The sequence below is a fragment of the Oreochromis niloticus genome, linkage group LG4 (assembly GCF_001858045.2).
Source record: "Oreochromis niloticus isolate F11D_XX linkage group LG4, O_niloticus_UMD_NMBU, whole genome shotgun sequence".
Lineage (NCBI taxonomy): Eukaryota > Metazoa > Chordata > Actinopteri > Cichliformes > Cichlidae > Oreochromis > Oreochromis niloticus.
The window spans coordinates 8,626,462-8,646,805 of record NC_031969.2 but is presented as its reverse complement, the minus strand read 5'-3'; the positions used below and the strand labels follow the sequence as shown (position 1 = coordinate 8,646,805).

At 42.7% G+C, this 20,344-nt stretch overlaps 1 protein-coding gene across 3 annotated transcripts in view; it reads right to left on the bottom strand.

The window, feature by feature from the left end:
* ntn1b (netrin 1b) overlaps window positions 1–20,344 on the bottom strand; it is a 47,851-nt gene that overhangs the window by 27,220 nt on the left and 287 nt on the right. The window contains exon 2 of one of the 3 annotated variants that reach the window (XM_025906758.1): window positions 19,138–20,221. In XM_025906758.1, the coding sequence (XP_025762543.1) occupies window positions 19,138–20,152 (1,015 nt within the window). In that variant the 5' untranslated portion in view covers window positions 20,153–20,221. Of the gene's footprint in view, window positions 1–19,137 lie in introns of all 3 variants that reach the window. The other 2 variants (XM_005468473.4, XM_003443090.5) reach the window with 2 other exon arrangements.

Here is a 20,344-nt window from a genome sequence, read left to right as displayed (position 1 = left end):
ATCAAGCCAAAAAGGAGATGGCATGAATGAGATAAACAACTGAATCGGAACATGAGGAGTTGGTATTCGAGATGTGGTTTTAATGAGGCACATATTGGAGGTAGCAGGATGTTTGAAAAATGAGAAAGCGGCCTTCATTTTGCTGCATTTTATCACTTATTTATATTAAACAGAAAAGGAGAGACTCCATATTCAGATATTCAATATCACACGAGAGCGAGAGAGCCATTTCCTTACAGAGAGTACATGCTGTATTTTCTAGTGACAAGCTACATCCTTCTAGCAGCTTTCTTTATATTTTGCTAGGAAAATGGATAAAAGTTCAGTTACTTATTGAAACATGTGCAAAAGACACATGGAAATACAATATATAATGCAAAAACTGTTTTGTTTCAAAAAGCGTGAAGGCCAATATTTGGTATGACCACCTTTATTCTTAAACACAGCCTGATCTCTCTTAGGCAGCTTTCTTCCTTAAGTAGTCTCCAGGAATAGTTCTCCAGGCTTCTTGAAGGATATTCAAAGCTCTTCTTTGGATGTTGGCTGTTCTCTGTCAAGATGATGCCAAACTGTTTCAGTAATGTTGAGGTCAATCCATCACTGATTGTCCCATTGTGTGTTTTTCTATCCAGGTCGTTTTGTTTCTGCACTGGCAGTGTGTTTGAGGTCTTTGTCATGGTGAAAAATGAAGCTGTTCCTAATCAGATGCTTTCTAGATGTTACTGCATGGTGCATCAAAATCTGTTGGTACTTTTCTGTGTTCGTGATTCCATACATTTTGACAGGATCTCCAACACCACTGGCTGAAATGCAGAGCCAAAACATAACAGAGCCTCCACCGTCTTTTACAGATGGCTGTGGACACTCACTATTACACCTCTGTCCTCTGTACATATTATTTAAAGTTTGAACCAAACATTTTAAATGTGGATTCATCACTCCATCAGACCGGTTGCTGCTGATGTTCAGTCCAGTTCTTGTGTAATTCAGCACACCTCAGCCTTTTCTCTCTGTTTCCCTTCCTCAACAATGGCTTCTTCCACTCTTCCACTGACACCACTTCTAATGAGGCTTCACTGGATCAACTGATGCATCTCTGTGATTCTATGTATTTTCTAATGACACACTGTACACCATGCAGAGAAAAGCTTCTGATTAAAAGCTCTTTGGGAATAACTTTGTTTATGCCAAAGTATTTCATGTCTGTCAAACTGTGGTGTCTTTGGCATATTTTTTATATTAAAAAAAGGGGAACAAAGAATGTGTGTTTGTGACAAGATACACTTCAAAATTGGTTCTTTGCTAAGTTGTCTGTTATGTGTAGACACAACGTTGGTTCATCCCTTATGCTTGAATGATTCATAGGTCCCTAACAAAAAAATAAAAATAAAAATAATCCACTGAAAATGGTCAGGTAGAAGGACTGGACTGAAAATGAGACAGAAAGCAGCCAATGTCCAAAGAAGAACTTTGGAAAACCTATTGTTCAAGACAATTTACAGGCAAGTCTGGCTCGTTGGACACAAATACTAAAAAGAAATGAGGGATAGCTTGAGACTTTTGTGCAGTACTGTAGATCAAAACTATCCAGCGCCTCACAATTACAGTCCATATATTTTCCCAGGGACAAGAAACCAGAGCAACATGCACTTAACTACAGGATTTTAGAAACAGGATTTACTGCACTGTTTATCATACAATCACCAAGTGGCAAGTCAAGTTTGCAATTGCTTAAAAATCCACTTCCTTTAATAGTCAGTAGATGGTAGTTTGGGGGAAAGCAACAGAAATAAAAAAAAAATGCCAACTTAGCTTTTTTGTGAAATCAGTTTTCGTCTCAGTCTCGTGTGTCTGTGGCGGCGATGATGCTGCACATTAATTATGAAATAAGAGGAATTCATAAGTGTTATTTATAGAGCCCCAAGTCACAGATCGTGAGGTAAATAAAATCACTACGATCCTACAATTCCCTGTGAGCAAGATCTCGGCAACACTGGGAAGAAAAACAAATCCTTTTAAAATGAGATCTTGTGTGACCAGTTGGGGCGCAGCCAAACTGCAGCCGTGGGGCGTAATTTTCAAGGTGGACAAAACAGTTCTTTGACATATTTGTGGAAACTGTCAGAGCTACAAGCCTCTCACTGGGTATTTATCTTGACATTGTGATGAGCGCATCATAGCAAAGTGTAGCTTTTAAAATACAAGAAATCATTTTACCAGTTTTTAAACAATAGTGTTACATTTGAAGTTTGTTGAAAAAAAAAACAGATTGGAACTATTTTTGGTTCAATCCACACCTCTCACTCACTCACTGTTGTGTTCATCCACATTACATAAAGGAGGAGGTCAACCTCGTGTTAACGTTCTCTCTCTCTCAAGTCTGTCGGCTGTGGCGACAGAAAATAGCTGCACGGTCAAAACTCAGATATGCCACAATGTCCTCTTTGGTCCCCAGCTACTAAACTGCCTGTTTGGCCTTTGGGGCTGAATGATCACAGCTCATTTCAGTGCCAGCCCACGGAGATGTTCCACAAATCAAGTTAAATTCAGGATTCTGGAGAAGGCACAATGCTGAGGCAGAAACATAAATAACAGTTAAATGTCTTCTTTTTGGTTCATTTCATTTCTAGCCAGGCAGGATGTACATTAAAATAAACACTGAGGCTGCAGAGTGTCTGCTGGATTCTTGACTTGACTGTTTTCACATTCATTGTGTCCCCCCCCGACTCCACTGCATTGCCCACCCATGTGGTCTACCCGCTCAGGGTGACTGGTATCAGCCATCAAGTGTCAACGCAAGATATGGATAAGAACCAGGAGTCAAGACTTGGAATCTGTTGGCATTATCAGACTAGTTCACACACTGAGCATGGCTCATCGCAAACTTTGGCTTGGTGCTACCTTTTCGGCATGCGTGACAGCAATGCAAAGCTATCCGCCTTGGGTTATTTGAATTTTTGGCTGAAAACAACTGTAACCACATCTTTTACACTTTCATAGAGAGCTAACATTACATCACATATTTTATGGTCTGTGACAGCAAAAGCAAAGCTGACAAGAACCATTACCTCTGTCCACTCCATATGAAGGCCAAAGGCTAACAGAACAGCTTAGCAGCATCTGCCTGGTTTTATGAGGGCAGATGCTATCAGGCTAATGATGCCATCACGGCTAATTTGGCAGTCACACATCTGCTCCTTGCGGGCGGGAGTTGCGACGGCTCCGCTACCATTACTGCAGACACAGAAACACAACGAGCCATCGCTCAGCTCACCTTTCACCTCCGATGAGCTGCCAGACAACACAAGGTTGCACTTTGTACCCGGGGACCAGATAAGAGATGAAAGGTATGAGTGGTGCTAATGAACTGAATTATCCTCACAATGAAAGACTATCTAAAGCCATCACTCTTTGCCACTTCGCCCAGGCCCCAGCATGTTTCTTCGTCTGTGTGAAAACGTGCGGCATTACTGTGTTTGCTTTTGGCCTCGGTGCAGATATCAATTGATGTTTTGTGTTTAAAAGAGAGAGAGAGAGAAAAGAAAGAAAGAAAAAAACCTATTGCGAGTTTTTAACTGGGATTATGTGAAATAATCCCAGCTATTGAGTCTTAGTCTTTGTGCAGTTCTATCACACATGAAAGTTGTTGTTCTCTCATATCTGTGTATTAAGGAAAACATATAGCTGCTCCAATCCAAAATCTAGAATGGATTAAATGAGTTATATTTATATAAAACACATGAAAAGTGGATTTTTTTTTTTCACTACATGGAATTTAACAATGATTTTTTAATCTGTGCTTAAACTCTTGGCTCACATCAGCCTCGCTGAAAGACACCGAACACCTGTCAGCTCACAAAAAGGGAATTTCAGCAACTAAAGCTGGCCTCTGACCTAACAGGAATTTCCCTGTGGGTGTTAGGCATAATCAAGATTTTGGAAGCAAATTTTTGCACAACACTGAAAGAGAAGGTGGCATGGCAAATGTTTCCCATGAAGCTTATGTGTATATTATTTTATATTTCGGAGTTCTAATAAGGTTGTCATTATACCACCAACCACTTTGTCTAATAGCAGAGTACCCCGCTGCTGATTATTGGTTGCAAAATGTGTGTAAACTCTCTGCCGACTGCATCTCTCAGTGTGGGAAGAAGTCTTTTCCCTGAGTTGCAGGTCCCGTCTCGCCGTGCAGCATGCGCTGATGTCATGGGAGGCGTTCCCCCTCTCTCTTTATGAGCACGGCTCTGTGATCTCTGGTGGAGATCAATTAGTTGAGCAATCAGCCCGCCCCTTGCTTTTGTGTGAGTAACTGCTCGTAAACCGTTTGGTTGCCTGGCGAACGGGGGAATGCACTGCCTCAACATAAACAGCCAACCAAAGTCAGCCTGGCCAGAGCAGAGCTCCACTCTCCTCCTCAGTGTAGTGCATGTCATTAGGTAATGCAGCGTGACATCAGCTCGTTGCAATTTACCATTAGACAGTGTAGTTTAAGATTAGCTGGTAATAATTTGTGTGGGTCAATTAATGACCTGTTGGAGGTGATTTAAAAAGAGCAGCAGTTGCCTGCAGGTTTTAATGCAGCCAGGTTGATCTGCAGACATTATCCTGGCTTTACTTGCTTAAAACACACACGCAAAAAAATGTTTATTCTAACAACATTCAGTGCATTCCTTCGCAGTGTTCTGCATGTGCTGCAGCACAATGAAGCATTTCCCAGTTTCTCTGCAGTGTGTGAGCTCTGTCTGATCTGAGCCATGACCCGTTTTACTTCCAAGGGGGGCTGAACAAAACCGACCCGACATTTTGTAGCAGCCACATTTTGTAATTGTGCAATCAGTAATGACCAGAGTTACTCACTACCCTTTCTAAACAGCCGCTGCTAGGTGGTGCCAACGATAACACACCCTCTCTTATGAATAATAACGCATAATGGCCAGTGTATCTCAGCCCATTTATCCTCTTGTTGTAGGATTGGGAGCGGTCCAGAGGAGGCGGGAGTGGGCGTATCACTAGTTCAGTTTGCTGGAACATACGCCATGTAACTGCAACAGCCTCACTTGGAACCTCTGTTGCGTGTCACTCGTTTTTTCTGTCACGCTTTTCATCTCGTCTTGTGGAACGAAATGGGACACAGATACACGAGGGGATGGGGGGGGGGGTAAAAGGATGTGTTTACATGCTGGCTATTAGCTCTTCTTTTTTTTTCTTCTTCTTAGTTTTTCTTCAAATGTCCAGACCTGTTGTCGAGGCCTCTCTCTCACCTGATCCTCCCACCATCAGAGGTCATATGTTTAAATTTAACGCAGAGCCAAATCTTGATCGCATTTGAGGTTCGCTTCCTGGCAGCCCACTGGAGGAAACAAAACTGCACTTAAAATGACCAATTAAACCACAAAGCTGATGGACTGGTGACGGAACATCCTGCTGTCACTGCTTTTCAAGACTGCGGGGCGTTCACTGGAGAATACTTCCTTTTTTATGCTGTGTGTGTGTGTGTGTGTGTGTACAACTGCGTCACTGACTAAACATGCCCGCTGTGACTGTTGCTGAAATATTCTCTTGAGTAATAATCTCATAAAAGCTTATTAGTTTCTGATAGAGCTGTGTGTTTTTGTTTGATGCCTTGTATATTTTCATTTATGAACTGGAGCGCTTCCAAAGTGTAGGTGTGGAAACAGGCTGACAGGAGTGCTGCTCCTTTCCTTCCTCAAGTTTATGGGAGAGGTGATGAAAAGGTCCTCGGTCATTAAGGTCATTAAGCTTGATAAGCAAATTTTGTTCCCCCCGTTCTGTCTCTAAAGGAAGTTTTTATGGTTATTGTATGTGGACTGCATCTAAATGCTATAACACCACTGCCCCCAGCTTTCTTAACTGTTCATCCATTACTTCAGTAGCTCAATACACCATTTAATGTTGAGGTCCAGGCTCAGGGGAGGCCTATCCATGACTAACAGTGTTCCACTGTGTGTTTTTCTATCCAGGTATGCTTTTACCGTGTTATTGTAATGATGAAAAATTAAGCTGCTGTCAGTCAGATGGTACTGCATAGTGGATCAAAATCTGATATTACTTTCCTGTGTTCATAATTCCATCAATTTAAACAAGATCTCCAACACCACTGAATGGAATGGAGCCAAAACCTTGACAGAGCCTCCACCATGTTTCACAGATGGCTGTAGACACTCACTGTTGTAACGCCTCGCCTGATCCCTCTCATTCATACATATTGATGATCATTTGAACCAAAGATTTCAGATTCACTCCATAAGACTTGTTGCTACTCATTTTCATTCTAGTTCGTGAGTAAGTATGCATGCCTCAGACTTTTGTCCCCGTTTCTTCCTCTTCCTTTCATTGAGGGTTCATCTGCATCTCTCAGGTCCTGTATCTGGTCTTTGTTGGATTTGTTTCCTGTTTTTTAATGACATGATTTTCAGATACCGTTCATCGGCTGTAGATTAAACCTGCCACTTCTTTTGTTCTCCACATATCCAGCTTCCCAGTTTCCTCAAATTTCTTAAGGACACGCTGGTGGTTCAAGACTTTTTCACGGTACTGTAGGCCAGAGTATATGGAGTTAAAGTTACTTTTGCATTTTTAACCTGCATAAGTAAGCAGTGGGATCTGATCAGGAGTCCGTGTTTAATTTTTTTAAAATTGTTACTAATTTCTTAACATTTGCCAGATTTCCTACATCATACATTATCGCTGTAAGTCCATATACCTTTGACAAACCTTTCTTCTCCATGTCATTACCAAGATCTTAAAAGTTCTCTGTCACTGAAGTTGAGTCACAAAGCTAGCTGGTTGGAACAGGGCATGACGTAGGATAAGACTTTGGAGCAGTGTGGCCTTTGTGGCACCACAAGCTTTGTACTTATTTTGTCCTTTGTCTAGATTACTGCAGCCTATAGTTCTTATTCATTGTGTCTTGTGAGTAATTTTGGATTATGGGAATTGTGGTTTGAGTGTTGATACAATAGGGAGACATTTGAAAATCATCCACTTATCCTAACTGTAATCACCGAACTGAGGCCGGCCTGAATAGTTTCCTCCGGCTCACGGCTTGTATTTACAGTAAACCTGACATTACATGAATGGAGCCTAATTGAGCTTGTGGTCATAAGAGGTATTCTCCAGACTAAACCTGTCCTAAACATTTAAACAGGGCAAGGCTGCTGCAGGACTCCAGTGTTAGGCTGAGGTCCAAATCTCCCCCACAGAGCAAGGAGGTTATTTTAACACTCCGGCACACGGCAGCTCCACGGTGTTCACCCGTGCAGAGGGAATAAGGGAGGAAGAGGCAGGAAGCCACTAGGCTGTAAATCATAATGCTGAGGTGACAATCCATCGTTCTTGTGGCATGTTTATTGTGCTTTTCTCCACTTTTCTCCACAGGCCTATTTATAACTGGCCACATTCCCATCTCAAAAATGTCTCTCCTGTGTATTTTAGATTGCACATTTAACCCCCTGCCCTAGCTATCAAAGATAAAGCTTAAGTGCGATTGTTTTTCAGTTTCATTCAATTCACTGAGATATTTGTGGAGTTTTTGCACACAGTGGTGTGTAAACTCTTTACAAGTCAAAGACGGTGTGAAGGAAAGCTGTACACCAACTTAGGAAAAATCTTAGAGTGTGAGCAGCATCAAATTTTCTTCAGATAGGAGGGGGAAAAATTAGGAAAATAATGGTTAATGCTTGCTTTTATGGAAACACTGAGAAGTCACAGGGATTTTGTTACTGCTGTGTACATTTCGTCTCAAAGTTTGTCCTGGTTGCTAGGTGGCTTCCAGGACATGGTACTGAGTGAAGAGGAAAAGGCTTGGTGTCTTCCTGAGGCACGTTAACTGAGGAAATCTTAGCGGCAATGTTCAGTGAACCTGAACCTTACTGGAGTAATGAGTAAAACAAATGCAGTACGAAGGCCTCAGCTGTCAGTCAGACCTGCCTGGTCTATTACTAGTATATCATTTTACTGTTTAAAGGGACGTGCCCCTTATTTTTGCAAATCATTATCAGTTACCTGCCATAACAACAGCGTCACAGGCCAAAGACTGTATGTAAACAAGCGGTCCCCAAACATTTTTTGCGCCACGGACCGGTTTATGTCCGACAATATTTTCACGGACCGGCCTTTAAGGTGTGGCGGATAAATACAAGACCCCCCAAAAAAGATTTATTCATAATACACAGGAAAAGTCCCAGGGAAACCGAGTTAACGATAAAAATGATTTAAAAAATAGCGCTAAAAACCAATAAAAACGCTGAAAACCATCACACCCGAGCATCAACTCATGCGGCCCGGTACCAAACGATTAACGGACCGGTACCAGTCCGTGGCCCGGCGACCGCTGCTTTAAGCCATTATACCATTTAAAGGTTATATTTATATAAAAATTTACTCCCTCTATCCTCTACCATGAACTTAAAAATTAGCTACCAAGACCAAGACGGAATTTAAATTTTAGAAGAATTTAAACATGTTCATTTTCATTTCAGCTCAGAAGTTGAGCATTTTAATACTGGAGTCTGTGAAGATTGACTCACTTTAGAAGCCAGCCTCAAGTGGTCATTCTAGGAACTACAGTTTTTGGCTCTGGCTTCATTTCTAGCTCCAGAGGTTAATGACTGTATATAAAACAGGGTTAAATATTTATGATTTTACTTTCTGATCTCAGCCTCACTGTATATGCACATTACCCACAATGCAATAGGAATGCTAACATTTTTTTCTGTTGGGGTTTTTTGTGGCTAATGCACAATATGCTAGTAGAGATAATGAGCGAGGTCTGGTAACCTCGGGTCAGTCGAAGAATCTACTCAGTTTGTGGTTTTTTTTTGTTTAGTTTCATTTTTAATTTTCAAATCTGTAATGTTCAGATCAAAATCAGAGCAAGCACAATGAGCTGTGAGATCAAACAGACTGTAACTTCTCAGCAAGCACTGCCGCATCAGTGTCTACATTAAGTCTTTTTGATGCATTTTAAAATAAATAAATAGAAACCTTGCAGTCACTCCTGTGACTTCTTTAAAGTCTTCTGTTTAGTGCCACAAGACAAAAATGCTGCCGTATGTCATGGTCAAATCTAACATGATGTTTGGTTGCTCTTGTTCTGAGGTCATTTTTCCAAAAGGTCTGTATAAGTGGGAACCAGATACAAGGCATTATCTCTGACTCCCTATCATGAGAAACTGCCTCGCTATCTGTGTAAATAAACACACGTAGGTGTGTGCAGGCTATAGGCTGTTCGGCGTCGCCTGAGTTTAGATCGCACAGTCAGCGCCGGAGGTTTTCCTGTGAGCAGAGATGGAAGGAAACCGTCTGTTGTACGTCTCAGACGAATCAGGAGAGGAAGGAAATCACTTTCTACTGTTTGGCTTGAGCCTGTTAAGGAATCGTGAGCCATCTGCCCCACGGTAGCTGTGACGACCTGAACAAGAGATAAGAGGAGGATGGGAACAGTCTACATGCCCACTCAGACTGGAAGAGTTACAGCAGACTGGAAGGCGGCTTAATCCTCTGCCTGTGGATGATTCCTTGCTCCCAGGCTGCCAAAGCAGTCTGCCTCAGTCACACACACACAGTGAGCAGAGGGAGAGTCCTGCTGATGAATCCCCAGGTTTTCCCGCCTTTGAGCAGATGTGGAACCCTAGGATATTTATAGTCATTTAGGGAACGATGTCTGGTAGCCAGAGAATTTTCCTGTTCTCTATCTATCCTGCTGGATATCCCCTCAAATCCAATAAGTGGTTCCTCATTCTCTTTCAGAGAAGAATTGGTCACTGGGGTATGTGAGGGATGAAGCCAGAGCACAGGAGGATGTAGAAATCCATTATGGAGCAACAGGGCCACTCGGAGACGCCTCCGCAGAGGTTATATGGAAAAATAAATATGTAAGCGGGACCAACAGCTCTATTTCCTCTTTGAGGCAGGCATATTATGTCTACCCTTTGTTTAAAAGTGAAGTTGCTGTTAGTGAAAAGAGGTGTGAGGCGGTTAGCAGCTGGAATTCCTAATGCTTGGTGAAGGTTTAAACAGCAGTCACATTTAATTTACATGATGTTATTGAGATCAGGCACACACACTGTGAGGCCTAAACTAATGACAGTTTCCCATAAAACTGTAGTAAAGACTTACTATAAATGGTATTCTAGAAGGTTCAAGACATTTTGCAGATGACCATATGTGTTAGGCATCTATAACTGAGCCGGTTGTCACTTGTTGCCTTTGTCTTCCAGTAAAAAGACGCCGGTGTTGACAGCGCAGCAGGAAGGATGGTACCAGCTAAAGGAGCTTAGCGTTTCCTCCACAGTGGAGCTGCTTAATGCTGTTTTTAGTGAAGAGGTTGGGGGGAGGTGGCACCGGGGGTAAGTTGGGTAAGTGACACCGAGGAAGCGTGTTGTGTGTGGTCGTACAAGCGGCGTTGTCACTGAGCTGGCTGTGTCGGGTGGCGGCGCAGCAGGGGAGCTGGCTGGGGGTCTGAAGCTGAGCTGCGGAGCGTGTCACTCCGCTGGCCCATTAATCATTCCCAGGCTGCACTGCTTCAGCGCCTCAAAGGGGCTCGATGTGCACGCACTAGGTGGTCTTGATGCCACCCTGGAAGCCCCAGTCAGCTCTGTGTAGACAGACGATGGACACAAAGAGTCGAGCATCCGCACATTCGCACAAACATGTGCGTCCATTTCATCTCGGCTACGTGAGCAAGAATGAAGACAAATAAACACTCAGAGCTGTCTTCACCATTCACCTTGTGGCACTGACCTTGTGCTCTGTTTTCAAATAAACAGAAGAATGAAAATAATAATAATCATAATATTATTTAGAATCTGAAAGTGAGTGTAATTGGAGTCTAAGTAGGAGTATGTCATGCAGTAATCTACCAAAGATCAGGTCTGAAATTTATATATGTCTGATCATAAATAGGAAGCCATTGATGGGTCATAGCTGATAACATGGGACAATAATAAAATTAAAGTTAGTTTGACATATGTCATTTGTTTAACATATTTGATGTCTTGTCTTGTTTTTCATGTTTGTCCATTTTACTGTGAATTTCCAGAAGTTTGATTTTAACCCATTTGTCGATTTTATTTTGAAGTGGGTGCTTTTATTTTGAAAGACAAGAGTTGATAGTGGAAAGAGAGCAAAAACACAAAATTCTCTCCAGTCAATAGAAAATATTTAAGTTTCTTGTTAACAGGCACTTGTCTGACAGTGGAACATGGTTCATTCGTATTTAAATTCATGTTGTACATCATACTGAACAAATTTGTTGCCATTTTTAATAGAGGTTTGTGTGTCTTTGATTTACAGGACTTCAAGCCACCAACGATATCTGTCAATTTGCTGCTTTGGATGAATTGTGTGGTAGCTGAGACCTATATATGAGAAATCATATTTCAAACTACATGAGTCAAGTCTGGTTTCCGTATTTTATTTGGTGTAAATTGTGGGTTTTGTGCGCCCATGGCCAAGTGGACTTTATCTAAACATGTTTTTGTTCAAATGCAATAAGTACAGTAGCTCTTGTGCTGTGGTCACTGCACTGTTTCATGTGACTGAACGGTCAAATACTTTCTGTGAAGCATCAGCTTAAGAGATCATCATTCAGCCAGGGTTGCTCTTGGCTGTAAGTTCAGTCATGCAATGAGACACAAGCTGAAGGTGACACCTGTGCAACACGAGCCAAACTTTGTTCTCTACTGTGCAATAAATTCCATTAAAGAAAAAAAACGACTGGATGAACTGCACTTGTTGTCTGAAACTGTATATTTTGGGCCATTTTCACAGCCCATCATGTGTCCAAATCTACGTGTGGTTCTTGTCATCTGACAGAGGCTAAAACTTTTGGATTAAAATGTATAATAAAGCAATCTGCGTGCTGGATGTGAGCATGTTCTGTGTTCTGTGCTAGTCGACGCTGCTGTTATGGCGTCCAACAGCTCCTGAGTGAAAAATACGAGCATTAAGCGAGAGTGAACACACGCCTCTCGAAACACTGAGTCACCTCTCCAAACCACCATCCACAACTTCGCAGAACAAGATTTTTCAGTATGTTCTTAAAAGCCCGAGTGAAACCTTTCTGGCTCCTAACAGCCGTGTCTGTGTTGAATTATGAGCTCAACAAAACAAAATCCTCAAAACATGCAGCCTTTACCCAGAGGACACTGGGTTGTAGCGGAGCGTGGATTTTTTTGAGATCCCCCAAATACATCTCTTTGTTTTATGGTTTGGTTGTATACAGAGAAACCTCTTACCAAAGTCACATAGGCTTATGTTGCAAGACAGACTGGAGGCGACAGAGCGAAGGCCAATTTCAGAAGCATTGTTCTCCACTTGTAATCGTGACAGAGCTAAATGATGTTTTTCTGGAATGGCTACGTATCCAGCTCCAGCATGAAGGATCACCTAACATGGAGGTTTAATCACAAAAAAACGTAGGTTGTAGTCCTACTGAGCAGAAAGGTCTATGAAGGGTCTATGAAGTGCAATAGACTAAACATTGATTTCCCGTTAATCAGCCACACAACACGCTTTTATGTTTATGGTCATTCACAAATAGCTTCAGCAAAGAGCATGTGCAATATGGACTAAGGACTGTATACAAAATATTTGGAGGGAATTTGTTTTGCTTTTATCATAGACTGTATATAAGAGATGGATGGAAGTACTGTGACATCACTCACTGCATAGTGAAGCTTCAAGCTGAGCATTGTAGCATTTAACATGCTGGTTTTGGAAACCAGTCATTACAAGCAACGGGTGGATTTTACTGAGAAACCGAAGGACACTGCACTCTCATTAAAAGCTTCTGATACAGAAGATGCTTTATCTTCCCTTTCGACTCTAAAGGGCCCGTGAATTACAAAATGAACACCACGCCATATTAAACAAGACTTGAAACTAGCAATTTTAAATGTAAACTCATCAAGAAAGTGTTTGCTGAGCTCATACAGTAAAGAAAATGAGGGTTGTTTTCCCATAAACCTCTATAGAGCTGGACTGCAACCAGAGGAGTCGCCCCCTGCTGGCCGTGAGAATGCATGAAGATTTAAGGTATTCCTGCACTGGCTTCATTTGTCAAACCCAAGAGGTACAACCACCTTTCATACACTGTCCATTATCTTTATATACCTGGGGGTAAATTACAATAAAATATAGAGTGTTCATTATAGTATGTTGGAAAATGTAACATTTTCTTTTTATTTATGGGATTACTTAACATGACTGTTTATTTTTCTTTTTGTTATTAACAGTTATTTTTGACCAACTAATTGAGTGCAGTTTTATTATTCGTTGTGATTTTGAGATCATTAAAGTATTTTTTTTTTCCTTTTTCTTTCTTTCTTTTTTAACTTAAGTGTTGATAAGTGTGGGAAGGTTCTAGCTCAAGTAGATGATAGGACAGACTTTCTTTAACAAGGGGTTCAACCCCCTCTGATAGTAAGTGAAGTGCCCATAAACAAGGCATTGGTGCGGAATAACCATAATGATATGGTTATGATAATAATAGAAAACAAAGTAAATGTTGGAGTGAGCAGCATGCTCCTGTTGTGGGTTGTTAATGATCCCAGGGATAACCTCCTTTTCCTTTGGATTTGAACCAACCTTCACGTGTGCTGTGCAAACACTCTAAAGCAGACCAAGACTCAAAAACAGAAAAACAAAGTCTCTTTACTGAAGATTAATTTTTATACAGCTTCCAAGGTTTTTTATTGTCAAGTTAAATTACTGATTTTAAAAAAGTACATCATATATGATGAGATATGGCAAACAAGCCCTGATAAACGTTAACTCTTCGCAGTCACATCTCAGTTCTTGGAGTTTCCTTCAACAAATGCCAAAAGAATCTGGAATTGTTCAAATATCATCCGAGATAACCTTGTAGTTAAGTGGCCTTTAAAAAAAATGGATCCAAAAACAAAAGAAAATGATGGATAATGGCTCTTGTCACAGTTTCAACAGCGAGTGTCTCCAGTTTTCCTGCTCGGGTCGACCCCAGAGGAGTCCGTCATTTGAGCTGTGCCGATAAAGTTGTTGTTGTTTTTTCATATTCATAAGGAAAGCATAGGCGGGTCTGCTTCACATCTGATTTTACTGATTGAAATAAATTGCTTTATTACTGCCTGCAATTTTCTCTCCCGTCGGTCTCCCCATTTGAGATTTCCTCCCTGTGCGACTCCGAACTGCAGCCGTGCAGCGCTGACAAGTTCTACATGACTGAGACTCGTCAGTCCGGCGACCTGGCCGTCCGGTCCCGGTTGGACTCTGTCAAGGGTGTCTGACTTTCCACGCTGCTGCAGTGCCAGAAATGTTCCCGAGTATTTCCTCACCTGCAGCACACCTGTTTCCTATTAACTGCTTTTTATTGAACATCTCTTTCTATTTTCTTCTCATTATTCCAGCTTTATTAAAGACACTTTGCGTTGCTGTTAGTCTGCTTTAGACTGTTTGCACGGCGCAATAAAGGTTGTTTCAAACCCAGGGGGGAAAGACTGTTCCTCCTGCGATCATTTACAGCCCACAACAGGAGCATGTCGCTCACTCAAACATTTACTTCGTTTTCTATTATTATCATTATCCTTATTAAGCTACCCCTATCCTCGCCAGTGCTGTTTATGAACGCTTCATTTATCATCAGAGGTACTGAAAACCTCCTGTCTGATCATCTGCAAACACAGTCTGCATTGTGCAGCTTGTTAAGACGGTGTATTTAAATATGAAACCCATCAAAACAACAACAAGCCCAGAAATAGCGGTCACCTCTGGCTATTGTTGCCTTAAAAAATAAAGAAAAATCACTCTACCCCGCAACACACACACACGCACACTCCCACAAATATGTCTCAGCTTCCAAATTCAACAGAAAGGGCTGACTCTGTGCCCCCTGGCATTGCCACACAGCGACAGGCCAGAGAATGATGGGGGGGACGAGAGGGAGAGCGAAGGGACCCGAATGCAGCTTCTATTACAAGGAAACCTATGACATCATTGCTTTGCAGAAATTCTTCTCTCCCGTCACATGGGCCGCTGCTATGGAGCTGAAATGAGACCCAGATGGTGAGCAGGCCTGGCCCGGCCTAACCTGGCATCCCAGGGGCGAGTGGCACAGACACCGTCAGCAGAAACGGTGTCAGTGGTGCCACTGAGCCATACTTGAAATCATCATGGCTCGGCGGTAAACTGAACATGAAAGCAGGGCTTTAGATGTGGAGTGGCTCACATGGTAAATGCGGTGTCCTTGTATCGCCAGGCTCTCGTTCCCTCCTGTCTCCAGCAGCGTCTCCTCTCCCCCCCTCTCTCTCTCTTTCTCTCTGAACTGCTGCCATGCAAGGTACTCATAACCCGACTGATTTGAAAGTCTGATTCGATTGAATCCAAGTGCACAGCCCAGCTGCACAAATGCAAATGGCCTTAAACACCGACACTTCTTCCAGATGAAAATATTGTGCGACAATATCCACTTTTACGCGGGCAGTAAGTGCACATTAACATCCATTTTTAATGGATTTTAAAATTCAGATGAAGACATTTTAAAGACGAGTGCTGCTGTTGGCAGTACTTGAGTGTCTTTAAGAGGACTGTTGGGATACATGTGACCAGAAGAAGCCACTTCAATGGCAGCTGTAACACTGATTTGAATTCTTCTGTCATATTTACCGTCAAACCCGGCGGCTCTTTAAAGATACGTGAACGTGCATTTAGATTCTTTATTACAGAGTGTACTGGCAGAGCAAGCCAGCAGCCAACTGATACAATCACATCCTAATTCAGCTGCCTTGTGGGTGGCAAATAGGTTGGCTCTTCCTCACAAAGATATCTGTGTAGGTTTAATGAATGCCTAACGCTGTTTTCTACACTACAGGGTTGCTCGATGGAATCTCTCCTACAAACACTTTTTTTTCTTACACATAAAAGCAGCTACAGGAAAATGCACCTCAAAATTGCATAAGACTGGCTGCACCTCCAGCTGTCCGGAGGTTCTAAAAAAAAGAAGAAGAAGAAAAAGAAAGAAAAACAGAGCATCACACGGCAGGGTGACAGCGAAAGCAAAAGCATAAATCGAACAAGTGCAAAATTACACGTATGAGTGAGCGAGGGGACCATTTTCATCTCGTCTCGAAACCCACTTGGCAAGCCAAAGTTTCCCACAGTACACTCCCCCCCCACCCCCACCTTCACAGCCCATCAGTCACTCAGGCCGGAGAGGAGCAGGGCCCTGACTGTCAGGGGTCAGAGCGCCATATACGCGGAACACGGAGAGAATATGAAGCAGCTGCCTGGGACAGGAGAGCCTGATGTGTCACCATATGTGCGCGTTTCCCAACATTATGCATTCCTTTATGGCTCACGGTCAAATATCATCACGCACTTAGTAATTAAACAAGCACCGAGTTGTGTGTGTGTGTGTGTGTGTGTGTGTGTGTGTGTGTGGCTCATGTAGTGTCTGTTATGTAATCAAAAAACAGAGAGAGCTTGCAATAAAAATATGTTTTGGAGAAAAACTATAGATGCTGCAGTTTTTAACGTGTAACACACTTTTAAAAAATGAAATGCTGATTTACACGTTTTGCAAAGCTTTTGTCAGACTGTAAATCACATTAATTTTACTTGCTACGGCACAGTTTTGAGAGCAGCGTCTGCGTGGTTTTGTTTTCACGGCCGTCCCTTTTACTTGCTTACCTTTTCCGTTTGATTGGGTGAAAGTTTCAAAGAGTTTTGAAAGGTCGCGCATAGTAAAGGCACCGAAATGACTCCGGATAGCTGCGGGCCGCACAGAGATTTAAAAGAAGTGGATACTTTTGCGCAACATGCAAAAAAAATCCCATTTATTATAAGATGATTAAAAACAACTACGCGAGAAATGCAATACCAAAATAAATGATGCATTTTTTTTTATTTCTAATATAAAATATGTGCGAAAAACGAAAAACAAACTCGTGACTATAGAGAGACAGTTTGAGTCTCGCTGTAATTTTTTTTTCAGTCTTTTTACTGTAATTTTGAATGTCCTGGGGTTTTTTTCCTGCATGTCCTTGCAGCCGTTCTCTGTCTCTTTGCAAATGTTGACGTTCCCTTCATATGGAAGTTATGAAGAAACGCTGGGTGGCCAAACGCATTCCACGGGGTGAGAGTGAGAGGGGAAAAGAGCAGGAGGGGGGGGGGACCCGTGCCCGTCTTGTTTTATGGGCAAATTTGTCAGTCGCTCACCTCCAGCTGATAGGAATGCTGCTGCCAACATAAATGCGTTTCTTTCTTTCTTTTTCTTTTTCTTTTTTTGTTTGTTTTGCCAAAATGATGGCGACCCTGCATGAGAAGTCATGGGAAGTTGACTTTGTCCTGAACAATAAGTGAAACCAACTCTCCCATAACCGCGCTCTCTCTCTCCCCTCAGCACCGCGATGTCCTCCAGCGGGGAGGAGAAATCCAGACACATCATTAGCGCCACAACTCTGCATCCCCACCGCCAGACCATATGGACCCGAGCGCTCAGTGGAAACAACCCCTCCCCCTGGCTCCTCTTCTTTCATGCTAAAGGTGTCAGGACACCTTTATTATTTCCTATTAGGGAGACATGCTCAGTCTGGCTTTTTTTTTTTTTTTTTTATCTGATGACACCACTCGGACAAAAAAGTGAGTTGGTGGTGTAAAGGGGGGCCCTCCCTCCCTCCCTCCCCTTGACAGCGAGATGGATGCCACAAGTGACAAGCCTTTGTTTTAGTAAAATACACTCACATGCTGGCTTTTGCAAGGGCGAAAGGCGGAGGCCAAGGGGAACAACTTGTTCACTTGTTCCGTTTGGTTGAGCAAACCATGGCAGTGTCGGGGACTTTGTTACATTTCCAGGTTTGCTTCGCTTTAAGCTGTTGATATAAACTTTCCTGCTCTCTGTTCAGAAATAATCAGCATCGCAGCAAATACACTCTCCCTACAATTTAAAAAAAAAGAGAGGAGATCTGGCTTCAGATTACCCAGCGCTTTGTCCTCCTCTCTGAATAGTTTACTGCCTCTAAAGTGGCAGTTTATACTCTACGTGCCAAAAATGTCAATAAAACCGCCCTAATCGCCCCTCCAATCTGTAATAGCACCTGCTTATGGAAACACAACACGCCCCTGCAGTGTATCTGTGCAGCTGCAATGTTTCCTTTCCTATTAGAGCTGCTACTACAGTCGGAAACACGCGCGGCAAAACGCAGTCACGCATTTGGGCAGGCGCACTTTGTTTACTGAAACGACTTCCTGCCTTTTCTTTCCTATTCAAGGATTTATTGTGGATGTTGATAAAGATCAAAGGTTGACAAAGTGCGTTTTTACAGAACTGATATGGAGAATATGAAAGTTGGGGAACAACATAAACAGATTTTTTTTCTTTATTTTTTCTTTATTTCACGGCGGCGCCCCTGCCTCCTAGAAATCATTGATGTTTCTTTTAGTGTAATTTGTATTTTTTTTTTCTTTGAAACTACATTGGCGAAATCTTTAATTTTCTGAAACAACAATTAGTCCTAATTTCTACTGAAAATAGATCTTGCTTCTTTTTTTTCCTGTGGTCGTTTCAACCAAAGTTTATTTGGTTTGGGAGATATAAAAAGTATAATAAATACCTATATAAATGATAATAATTCACCAATAAGTTGGTTAATTTTCAAGAAAGTATTTTTAAGATATAGGCGTTTTAGTTTGAGTGGTTTTCACTGCGCAGGTGCTGAGATTTCAGCTTGTTTTTGACATGAAGGCCTTTTCCTCCTCTTTGCCTCCAATAAAATATATTTAGCCAAAAAGAAATTAATTATTTCTAATTTAAGGAGCACCATTTACCATTTGACCCTGTGCGTAAAGTACGCATTTTAGACTTAGGCACAAAATGATATTTTAAACAGGAGAGACTGGTTATCAGGGGAGCTCTATTTGTGTTTTACGCTAAGTGAGAAAAACAAAAGTAAAGGCAAACGAATGATCACCTGGCTAAAATTAATTGTGTGTGTGTGTGTGTGTGTGTGTGTGTGTGTGTGTGTGTGTGTGTGTGTGTGTTACAGCAGAAAACACTGATAACAACACTCATTGCGATTATTTTGGCACTGATAAATGCTTAAATATTTCCAGAGTGAAGGGGGAAAACAGGGGATCCCTTACCGACACATTCGTTGGCTTCTCTAGCCGTGGCGCGCTGCCAGGGTCGGTCGTAGTGGAAAGGTTTGCACCTGTCGCACTCCGGTCCCGCCGTGTTGTGTTTGCACTCGCAAACCAGATTCCCCTCTCTGTCCTTGACGCACTTCGAAGCGTGCCCGTTGCACTTGCACCGTCCTCCGACCTGCAGGTCCGACACTGCGTAAAAGTAGGAATCGCGGGCCAGCTCGGAGTCGTCCTCGTTCTCGTCTCCGAACGTGTGAAGCCGGCTGAAGATCACCTTGATGTCCGTGGCCGTCACCCAGTCCTGAAGCACCGGGGAGTTGTCGAAGTCGTGTGCCGACGGTCTGCCGTCCAGCGTGCTGAAGGCTATGAGCCCACCTGTCAGCGGGTGCATGTCTGTGTGGGAGTCCGTGCAGATCGCCTCTTGCTCGTTCTGCTTCGTAATTGTTGCCCTGTTCTGCCGGTTATACATCTTCTTGCACTGAGTGGAATAAAACTGAAAAGGCACCCACGATTTGCCATAGTCCATGGACTTGTAGATCGCCATGGATTCGGGTCTGGGCGAGCAGAACTGCAGGCTCACATAGGTGACCTCAAACTTTTTACCCAAGGACAAAGTGAGGGTGACGTTCTGCGGATACTGCACGTAGTTTTCAGACTGCCAGCAGGTGAGGTTGTGAGGGTTGTTGAGGTCTGTCAAATAGGCAGGTGGATGGGACTTTTTGGGATCTCCGGAGTCGCACGTGTGACAGTCCCTACTCCTCTCCTCTGCTTTCTCGGTCACCACACAGTAGCGGGCGGCCGGAGTGCCGCAGGTGCTGGACACGCGCACGTCCTTCCCAAAAGCAGAGTTGACGAAGTCGGGGATGCATCTCCGAGGATTCCCGTTCTCATCATAGCACGGGTCCGGAGGGGAAGACTGTGCAGCAAACATGCTGAACCCGTATCCCCCAAAGACACATTTGGTAAGCGCAGAAACTGTCACCAAGGTGACCCAAACCTCCAAAATCCTTTGCATTGTAATCCGTGCGTCGTAGGGGAGGTTTGCGCTGAAATGCGACGAGGACAGGATAATCAGTTAGCAGCGCTGCAGTCAGGTATTAAAAAGAAATCAAGACAGCTATTAAACAATAAATAACGCTCACGAGGAAATTAGAGAGTGGGTTAGGACGCAAAAAATGCATGAAAAGAAATAAATGTGTATGAAATA